The sequence below is a fragment of the Balaenoptera musculus genome, chromosome 8 (genome assembly GCF_009873245.2).
Source record: "Balaenoptera musculus isolate JJ_BM4_2016_0621 chromosome 8, mBalMus1.pri.v3, whole genome shotgun sequence".
In the NCBI taxonomy this organism is placed as follows: domain Eukaryota; kingdom Metazoa; phylum Chordata; class Mammalia; order Artiodactyla; family Balaenopteridae; genus Balaenoptera; species Balaenoptera musculus.
The window spans coordinates 65,328,735-65,339,776 of NC_045792.1; the positions used below are offsets into that span (position 1 = coordinate 65,328,735).

Here is an 11,042-nt window from a genome sequence, read left to right on the forward strand (position 1 = left end):
CTTTTGTGACTTTGCTGTTGCTTAGAAAGTTTTTGATTTTCCTTTTCTTTTTCCATAGAAATTAATATATCATAAGTTCTGGATATTTTTATGTAAGATTATGATAGCTTTCAGAGTGTTCAATAATACTAACACCTCACCTATTTCAGGCTATTTCAGGTCTAATTTGGTTTAAATTTCAATGTTTGAATTCTGATTAATTGACAAGTTAACTGGGGAGACAAGGAATAACCAGGACGCCATCTACCATGATTTGTAGGCAAGTGCTCCAGATTGTAATTCCTTCTCTGAGTATCTGGGGCCTGAGAGAGTAATCACTGTGTCTGGGTAGGCCAAGAAGAGATGAAGGACATAGACGTCACCCTTGTTAGGACGGTGTATATATTAGCAGAGATGGATTAGCCAGAACATGTCTCTGGATAGTAGGTCCTTGCATCAGTATCATTTCAGTATATATTTTAGCATCGAAATACTTGATTAAGATATGTCATGTGATTAAATCTAAGAAACATTTATTGACCTGTAATTTGCCAGACATTGCTGATCCTTGGTGCTACAAAAATGAATAAAGACGAGTGATTGCCCCCCAGATGCACAGTGTATGGGAGAGCCAGAATTACAAACCTGTAATTCCAAAATGATAGGTGTTAAGGACCAAATCAGTACAGTTGGCTCTTGTGTACATCAAAGAGAAAGGTGGCAGTTGAGCTGGGCTTTGAAGAATCAGTAAGTTTGGGAGTAAATGAAAAGAGAAGGATTAATGATAGCTTGAGTGAAAAACGAAGATAAACTGAAAGCTATTTGATTATGATTTTAGATTGTGGGGTAGAAGCCAACAGAGGAGCAAAGATCATAGATCCAAAGCAGAGAGTAATTGGTAGAGCAGTGTCCAGCAGGAGCCGCAAGGGAGTGGAATTAGGAGTACTGGTGGAAGGAGAGCTGGCAGGGGTTAGCGATTATCTTCTGAGACTTGGGGGAAGAGGATAAATATTTTATTCTCAAAAACTACTTGGGATAACTGGTTTCTTTTATGCCCACTCTTTCTTTTTTATATTTATTTATTTATTTGGCTCCGCCGGGTCTTAGTTGCAGCGTGCGGGATCTTTAGTTGTGGCATGTGGGATCTAGTTCCCTGACCAGGGATTGAACCCGGGTCCCCTTCTTTGGGAGCACAGAGTCTCAACCGCTGGACCACCAGGGAGGTCCCCATGCCCACTTTTTAAGAATAACACTTGAAGTAAATCTTTTTGTTTAGTCAGGCAGTACAAGAAAAGGCAAATTATGAATCATTAGAGTAAATAGAATGACGGCCTAATCTTGCATATTAGGGGCAGAGAAGATGAAATCCATGTCACAACTTGCAGTTTTGTCAAGACGGTGGAGGCCTTCAGAGATGAAGTTGGATCCCTTCCAGGAGGTTGTGTTGGAAAGCAGTAGTGTTGATGAGTTGCGAGAGAAGGTAAGTTCACTTTAAAGAAAATGAACTAACATACATTTTTCTTTGTGGTGCATAAGAGACACCCTAGGAAGTGAGTGCCAGACACTGACGCAGCAACCTCTCTTTCTTTGTCCCTGTCACACCTTGTGCCACACTATTCTTGTTTCTTAGGGCTGCTGATGCTTTGAAAAATTACCTTGGCTTCTGGCCATCCAGAAGTGAACCGCCACCTTCTGTTACTTGGACCAACTTTGCCTTAAGTAGTTAGGATTAGTTAGAGGCACTAGAGTAAATTGCTGTATATGCTTAAAACCCAAATGAGGTAGAATCGAATAGAGAACCCAGATGAAGATCTCTTCTGCATTTTGCATTTTAAAGGTGGGAATTCTAAGGATCCCTGGAGAAAGGGTGAATTATTCATAAGTGGTACTAGGACAGTTGGCAGTTTGGGGAAAAATTTATTTCCATATTTCACACCAAACACAAAAATAAATTCTAAATAAGTTAAATTTATATTTTAAAATATAATAAAATGATAAATGTTCTAGGTGAAAATATTGAGAATATTTTTATAATCCCAGAGAGGGAAAAATATTTGTAAGTATAATACCAAAAGCCAAAAAAGAAAAGATAGACAACATAAAAGTTTAAATCTTCTGCACAGTACCCCCCCCCCGCCACTGCCAAAAAAATTTTTTTAAAGCAACCCATAAACAAAACTAAAAAACAAGGGAAAAATATTCGAAACATATGTGAAACATGATGTCCAAATTTAAAAGGAGCTACAAATTAATAATATGGACAATCTAATTTTAAAATAAGCAAAGAACATGAATAGGCAATTCATAGAAGAAGAAATACAAGTTAAAATAATAACAGCACTTTTTACCTCTTAAATTGGTAAAGATTTAGAATATAAAAAAATACCTAGAGTCATCGTGGTTTGGGGAAAATGCAATATCGTACACCTTTGATAAGTGGTTAAATTGTTACATTTTTTTCAGGGTTCAGCTTGGCATTGTTTATCAACATTTCAGATGTGCAATTCTACATCTAAGAAATATTTGCAGAAATATGCAAAGAGATATTTATGGAGATGCATATTATAGCACTGTAACTGGGAAAACCTAAAAACATGCTCAGTGTCCCTCAGTAGGAAATAAAATGGTATATTTTTCAACTATTGAAGAGAATGAGATTACTCGGTATCCTATTCTTATATATAGACTATATAAAGTTATTATATAGATATATAAAACTGTATTTATGAAATATATTTATAAATGTGTGTATGTAGTTTATATATGCGTAGGAAAGGTCTGGAAGGAGTATACTAAATTGATATTTCTGAGACATGGTGTTTGCAGGTGGACAGAGGAGAGAATTCCACTTCCTGCTTTTTAAAAAATTTTTATACCAAACATGTTACTTCTTTGAACAAAAAGTCAAGCTACGTCTGTGTTTATGAGGTTAAAGGAAAATAACTTCTCAGCAAATTTACTTTTTAGATGAACTCATGTAAAATGTTTCCTTTTACAGCTTTGTGAAATCAGTGGAATTCCTTTAGAAGATATTGAATTTGCCAAGGTAAGACCCTGAGAATGTTTAAATCTGGGTACTAGGGGCTCAGTAAACATGGCTAATGGCATCATTTATTCATTCATTCTTTTCTCCTTAGGGTAGAGGAACTTTTCCCTGTGATATTTCTGTCCTTGATATTCATCAGGATTTGGACTGGAATCCTAAAGTTTCTACCCTGAATGTCTGGCCTCTTTATATCTGTGATGATGGTGCAGTCATATTTTATAGGTAACATTCACAATGTTTTGGTTATTTCTAGTGATGCCACATTTTTGTTGTGCATCTTGTTTTTCATAAATAGCTTTACAATTGTTATGATATAGAGCAGCCCTGACCAGTGCAAGCCATATATTACATTCTGAAATTCCTAGTAGCCACGTTTTAAAAAGTAGAACGGTGAGACTATTTTAATAAAGTATTTCTAACCCAGTACATCCAAAATATTATCATTACAACATGTAAACAATATAAAGATCATTTACAAGATACTTTACATTATTTTTCATAGAGTAAGTCGTGGAAATACTGTGTATTTATTACACTTGCCGCCCATGTCAATTTGGAGCGGACATATCTCAATAGGCACACATGGCTAGTGGCTACCGGATCAGACATAACAGATATAGAAGGAAAAGAATAGTCATTGGAGGCTGGCAGATATGTGTTCAGATTTAGCGTTGTTATTTACCTAGGTCCTCATCTGTAAAATGGCAACAGTGATGTCAACCTTGCAGGGTTTTATGAGAATTAGGAACTATTGCATTTTAAAAAACTGGCCTAGTGCCTGTTATAAATAAATGTTCAATAAATGATAGCCATTATTATACTAATAGTAACATGGAAATTATTCTATGCCATTTTTCAAAGTGAGTGCCATGTTAATATAGTAAACACATTAGAAATCTAGGATATCGTAATATATGAGGTATTTAACTTCAGTGGTGATAATCAGATTTCATTTTCTCACTGAGGAGCATTAGAGCATTTAAGCATAAATTAAAAGAGACAGATGGCTCTACTGGTCTAATATGTCATTAATATTTTAAACGTAGGGATAAAACAGAAGAATTAATGGAGTTGACAGATGAGCAAAGAAATGAACTGATGAAAAAAGAAAGCAGTCGACTCCAGAAGACGGGACATCGTGTAACGTACTCACCTCGGAAAGAAAAAGCACTAAAAATATATCTGGATGGAGCACCAAATAAAGATCTGACTCAAGACTGACTCTGCTAGTGTAGCATTTTCCCTGGGGGATTTTGGTTTTAATTAGACGGTTCACTGCTACTGTGTAGTGTGCCATTATAGCCGGACGTGGTTAGGGGTAACCCAGTGATACCAGCACTGATTGGACTGCCCTTCACCAATCAGAAGCTCAGTGCCCAATGGGCCACTGTTTTGACTTGGAATCATGTTGTGCACTATAGTCAAATGTACTGTAAAGTGAAAAGGGATGTGCAAAACAATAAAAACAAAAAGCAAAACCTACTAGAAAAGGGGAAAGGGGAATGAGTAAACTTCTTTTCTTGCGGACAGATGTGCACATAGCCGCTAGTCAAACCAGCCTCAAACAGGATGCTCATAGCTTAATAATAAAAGCTGTGCAAAGGCCATGAATGAATGAATTTTCTGTTTATTTCACTGATACACACATTACCTCATTGACAATTCGGAAGTAAATGCAACGTGTGTTGACTCTTGGAAAGCAGCAAAAATAGCAGAAGAAAGAAATTCTTAGAACCAGCCATAACCCAGTAAAGAAAGAATCGTGAAGTTGTGTTTTCGTTTCCTTTTTTTCAAAGTATTAAGAACATTATCCTAGATCATCAAAACGTTTCCCTTAGACCACTCCCAGCAGGTGGCAGCTCAAAATTGCTGCAATACTGTAATTATAACTGTACGTAAGTTATGGATGTAGAGAATTCATTTCACTCGTTCATTCAGCATGTAAATAAAATTGATCCTATTGAGTTATCATAATTGCAGTTCAGCTATTTCCCATGGTTATTCCTTTCACATATCATTCATGGTGTACATTTGTGTACATTGAGAAGTATAGCAGTTTATGTAAATGTAACCCTCAGTGGGGTTCCTCAGTGCTGGGTCCCATACGATTGTATTTTCCCTTGTTAATGAGGTTTTTCTGTTCAGCGGCTTCAATTTTTTCCTTTTTTACATTTATTTTTGAAGATTTACTTCAAGTTTGAATCTTCTAAAACCCTTTTAAGTTCCACTTTAATTTTTGGAGTTGATACATAGTTACATGTAGTTTAACTTTGGGGAAACATCTTAACATCGTGTTGAATAAACTTGCTAGTAAGTCAGGTCATGACACAGGCTAATGCAGTCAACATGATTTCATTGCAAAGTCTATTAGAATCGGCAAGTGTTTGCTATGCTAAATACAACTATTCAATGAACACAATTCTACGTAAATTTTGAAAATGCCATCTAATTTATAAAAAAATCAATAAAAAGGTTTTGGTAAAACTTTTTCATGCCAGATGCTGTTTACAACAATGAACATGCCAATAAAACATTTGTTCATTCTGTTGTGTTATTTTGGTCATTAAACTTTTGTGGATGAAGAATCCGGGTTCAGAAGAGATTTGTTTTCTTTAAATACCACATTTTGTAACGTATATTGAATAATTATTTCTGTGGTAACGTATGTTTACAGTAAAGTTCTCATAAGAGAGATGGAAAGATGTTAATATTTAACTTTGGAGGATCCTGTCAATATTTCAAAATCAAAATTTTACCCTTTTTTTCCTTTTAAGAAAGAATTAGAAAATAGTGTTAGCAAATGTTGGTTGCAGTTTGAATATAATGATTGAGAATTCCATAATATCTTAAAAGTCCCCACAAGGGGGAAAAAAATCTAATTTTTATTCCATATAAACTCTGTAGCATTCTGCTAAATTTGATGGCGGTACTGTTCTGGGTTTGCATTAGTGGAATTGGTGGTGTTCTCAGAGGAAAACTTGAAGCATTTGTGATGAAGATTTGTCTTTTCAGACCATTTGATTTTCTGATGTAACATGACAGCTATTTGGTTCTGATGCAGGCCAGCTTCCTTGGGATACAGGGGTCAGTAAATGTGCTTTCTGCTTTCAAGGACTGACTCTGTGGAGCAGAGGCGGCCGATTTGTAAGTAGAATGGGTTTGGGGCCTTGTTTGCTTCGGTTTAGTGTCCCTATAAGAGGAAATGGTGGAATCTTCATACCTGCTCCTCATTCTGTGCCTTCTGCCCTTTTTACTGTTTGTTTCGTGTTTGCTGTTTCTAATTGCAGGCGTATTACAAATACCAAGGGTAAAGAAAATATGTATTTCATTATAGAAAAGAAAAAGTTAAAGCTTCTTGCTCTTCAGTGCCTGATAGAGAGAAAACACAATGTTGTACTTGAATAATTTCAGTAAAGGGGGTGGTGATTTCAAAGTGGATTTGTGACAGTGGGAACAGTAATTTGCGGGAAAGAGATTAATGTGTCAACCTCCCCCAGACTCAGAGAATCAAGTGAGCACCTGTAAGCCAAGGGGCACATTAACTGTGTGTTCCCAGGCCTGGGGCAGTGGAACCTGGTGATTACTCATCTGCTGAATCTTCTGAGGCTGAGGCAGGCCACATGCAATAAAGGGTGACCCTGCTCCCCATGGGTCATGCCAAGGTTTTGAAGAGTTTTTTCTGTGGGGCAGATGAGTTTGTGTCAGCCAGGGACACCCTGTGAGGACCAAGTACCTACATATCTAAGGCAGGTGCTGAAGGTCAGGGGTCCATTCTGGCCAAAGAAGCCAGAGCTATGGTTTCAGGACTCTGCCTTGCTTATTTAGCTGGTCTGTACAGTGTTTATTTAGCTGGTCTGTACAGTGTTTATTTAGCTGGTCTGTACAGAGGTTTGCTAGATGAACGTCTACTTGTCAAACGAAGTGTAAGTGATAGTAGTCATGACAAGATAAAAAGTGAGGGGAAGTGCCCTGTACTACACAGTGTTTGGTAATCTCTTTCGTAATGAAATGGAAAGTACTTTAAAACTCTTGAGAAAACGGGAAGTACTTTAAAATTCTGAGAAAACGGGGGTGAACTATGCTACAGCTAGAAAACAATCAAGTAGGCAGGCTACACTGTTAGGAATGGTATCTAGGCGGAGAGAGGAGACAGCTATAAACTTCCAACATGGTCCGAGCTAGAGTGCACAGCATCAGAGCACTGCAGTGTTATTGCTAAATCTGGAAGTGACCTGTGAATGTATGGAATACAATAAAATCTTTTATTCTGATTCATTCGCTAGTATTTCCTTTTCAATTGGCTATTTTCCTTCTGAATTTTGTCCCTTTGTTCAGCATCAAGTCTCTAACCAGCTCTTGTACTTGTGACTTGCAAATTGTAGTCTAGAGTATATGGAATAGAAGATAATCTAAATTAGCAAGTTTTTTGTTTGCTAAATAAAAGTATGCCATCTAAACAATTCTGTGTAATTTTTGCAAAACAAATCAATATTTTGGTCACTAGCAGTCAAAGGCTTCTAGGGCCACAAATCCTTAAATCCAATGCAAAATTGTGTGTATGTGTAGTTTTCTAGGGATCTAGTAAATGCTTTTTTAATCAGGTTTGCAAAGGAGTTCACGGTCCAAATAAAGCTTGTAGCCACGTAGGCTTGGTGTACATGAAGCTGGTGTACAGAAGATGCTCCTTCAATGTCGTTCATATGGGGAAAGGGGTACTATGATCATTTGGTTAGATATAGTGTTAATTTTCAAAACGTGGCTTTCAGAAACAATGCTTGACAAAATCAAGAGTGTGTTAAATCATGTGTGACTGTTTAGAGAAGAATGCGACAATCACTAGGGGCCAAGCTAGGAGGGCAAAAAAGTGTGAGGGAGGGATGTGCTCCCCCTTCCCCGTGATAGCACCACCACCTACCTCCCCCTCACCGGTTAACCTGCACAGGAGAAGCTGGTCTTTTGACTGGTCAGAGCCTGAGGATTTACCAGGCCAGGGGATTATTAGTGGACCCGAGAGCCCTGCCTTAAAGGTGAGTACCATGCTCCCCCTCTGCTTCCTTTGCTCCCAACCTGCCCCTTCCCCCGGTATAGAGGGCACAGTTCATGTTCAGCCTTATAATGCTTAAGCAACCCACTGAATTAGAAGGTATCATCTTGTTGAGATACAAATAATGCAGTGGTTCTGTTTTTCCAGTAACTGTGCCAACTGTTTTGTAGAATGCAGTTTCGCACTGGAAGCAGATTTGGGGCAACCCTATAACTTTTAAGTCACTTTGCATTATTCAAACAATCTGACCTTGTTGAAGTTTTTTAGTCATTTGATTTAAAGCGCCTCCCCCCACCACATGCACAGTGGCTGCTGGATGTGCCACTCTCTGCTTGGAGAGGGAAGGAGGCTACGGTCAGAGCCCTCCCTCCCCACTGGCTCTTTTCCGCACCAGCTCTGTGGATGGTGGAAGAGGGAAAAGAGCAGCCTCCTGTGGGTGGTGGTGAGGTTACTGTCCCCTTTTACCTGGTCACCACGAACTCTCGTAGGAGGTAGACGCCCTACGGGTCCTACCAGCCAAGGATTCAACTCCAAACAACACTGGTGGTTCCTTATGAAACTTGACTATCTTTTGCCGACTTCCTGCTGGCAAGGGACATTCCTCTGAAATGCGTACCACGTTATCCCATGATGCCCTGGTCCCCACCAAGTCTTCAACCCTTAATTGCATGTTTCTTCCATGGCCCTGTCTCTCGGGCTGTGGGTGCAGTAGGAATCTATCTTCTTTGCATCTGCCCTCCTCCACCTCACTGCTCCATCCAGCCATCTCTCCCTGATGCTCCTCCTTCCACGGTACTGGTGGCAAGTCAACGTGTCCACCTTCTACACAACCATCCCCCTTTGAGATGTCAATGGCTCCCATACAAATTTTATTTTTTTATTGAAGTATAGTTGATTTATATTGTGTTCATTACTGCTGTACAGCAAAGTGACTCAGTTATACAAATATATATACATTCTTTTTTCATATTCTTTTCCATTATGGTTTGTCACAGGATATTGAATATAGTTCCCTGTGCTATACAGTAGGACTTTTGTTGTTTATCCAGTCTATATGTACCAGTTTACATCTGCTAACCCCAAACTCCCAATCCATCCTTCCCCACCTCCCTCCGCCTTGGTAACCACGAGTCTATTCTCTATGTCTGTGATTCTGTTTCTGTTTCATAGATAGGTTCATTTGTGTCATATTTTAGATTCCACATATAAGTGATATGGTATTTGTCTTTCTCTTTCTGACTTACTTCACTTAGTATGATAATCTCTAGTTGCATCCATGTTGCTGCAAATGGCATTATTCTTTTCTATGGCTGAGTAGTTTTCCATATGTACCACATCTTCTTTATCCATTCATCTGTCAGTGGACATTTAGGTTGCTTCCATGTCTTGGCTATTGTAAATAGTGCTGCTATGAACATAGGGGTGCATGTATCTTTTTGAATTATAGTTTTGTCTGCATATATGCCCAGGAGTGGGATTGCTGGATCATACGGTAATTCTATTTTTAGTTTTCTGAGGAACCGTCATACTGTTTTCCACAGTGGCTGCACCAACTTACATTCCCACCAACAGTGTAGGAGGGTTCCCTTTTTTCCACACCCTCTCCAGCATTTGTTATTTGTAAACTTTTTAATGATGGCCATTCTGACCGGTGGTACCTCACTGTAGTTTTGATTTGCATTTCTCTAATAATTAGCAATGTTGAGCATCTTTTCATGTGCCTATTGGCCATCTGTATTTCTTCTTTGGAGAAATGTCTCTTCAGGTCTTCTGCCCATTTTTGCATTGGGTTGGTTGGTTTTTTGTTGTTGAGTTGTCCCATCCAAACTTTATGAGTGTTTATCTGAAAGTTCCTCCCATAGGTTTTAGCCAAAGGAATAAGTCTAATTTCCCCTGCCTCACAGGAGGTCAGACAGGGAAATAACCTGTTTTCCAAACACTGCCATCTCCCAAAAGGGGCTTTCTTACCACCTCTCTCGTCATCTTTATATAGGGCAATTGAGTTGCTGCTGCTGCAGCGGCACCTCTCAGCAGCCCCTGTTATGAGGTGCCTAGCTCCACAGCTGTCGGCCCTCTGACTTTGGAAACCCAATCTGGCTATCAAAACATAATCTCTAATCTAGTTGCATTTCTTGACTCTCTGGAGGGGATGCACAGACTACAGGAATACTTAACTGCCCTTTATCCCACGCTTCCCTCCCACCACAGCAGGCTCCTGGCTTTTCTCTTCAGCTCTCATCCTTCTGCCCTGCACCCCTTTCTCCTGATCGTGTCAAAAGCGCAAAGAACCAGGCTAGGGAGGCTAGAAAAGCCAGACCCTGGGAGGAGTAAAGAGGGAGCAGGAACAGAACATGAAGAGGGGAAGCTGGGAAGAGTCAGCAGCAATCATTGTTGTTCCATCACAGTCCTCTTCCAGTTTAGTCTAAGGCCATGTGGGTGGACAAGCCAGCCACTCCTCTGGGCGGAAGGTGGGGCTCAGACTTGGAGCCTGCACCACACCCAAACACTTCATTTTCTAATCATCTTGCTTTCCCACTGAGGGTGGGAAAGCGGGTGGGTTGGGATTCATAAAGCTGCACATTGTTCCCCTTTTAGTTGTTTCTGGTTTCAAACAACAAAGACTAACAGCAACTTTATGTGTCATATTGCTGGTTTACTTTAGAAGGAGTCCAGAAATAGTTGACAGAAGGGCTGCTTTCCTCCTCAATGTCATCAAGGACTCAGACGTTTATCCTTCTGAGGTAAGTAGAATAACGGCCGACAAAAGATGTCCATATCCCAAACCCCAGACCCTCTGAATATTTACCTTACATGGCAAAAGGGACAGCAGATATAATAAAGATTAAGGACTTTGCCATGGGAAGATTATTCTGGATTATATATGAGTCACTGGAAGTGAAAAACCTTTCCCAGCTGCAGAGATGGCACCAAAAGACCCAACATGTTACTGCTGGCTTTGAAGATGAAGGGGGC

General features: G+C 39.4%; 1 protein-coding gene across 3 annotated transcripts in view; it reads left to right on the forward strand.

Moving 5' to 3' along the window:
* USP47 (ubiquitin specific peptidase 47) overlaps window positions 1-5,569 on the forward strand; it is a 124,496-nt gene extending 118,927 nt beyond the window's left edge. For all 3 annotated transcript variants that reach the window (XM_036862651.1, XM_036862650.1, XM_036862652.1), the window contains 4 exons: window positions 1,329-1,459; window positions 2,978-3,025; window positions 3,117-3,247; window positions 4,072-5,569. In XM_036862651.1, the coding sequence (XP_036718546.1) occupies window positions 1,329-1,459; window positions 2,978-3,025; window positions 3,117-3,247; window positions 4,072-4,246 (485 nt within the window). In that variant the 3' untranslated portion in view covers window positions 4,247-5,569. The remainder of the gene's footprint in view (window positions 1-1,328; window positions 1,460-2,977; window positions 3,026-3,116; window positions 3,248-4,071) is intronic.
* The last annotated feature ends 5,473 nt before the right edge of the window (window positions 5,570-11,042 follow it).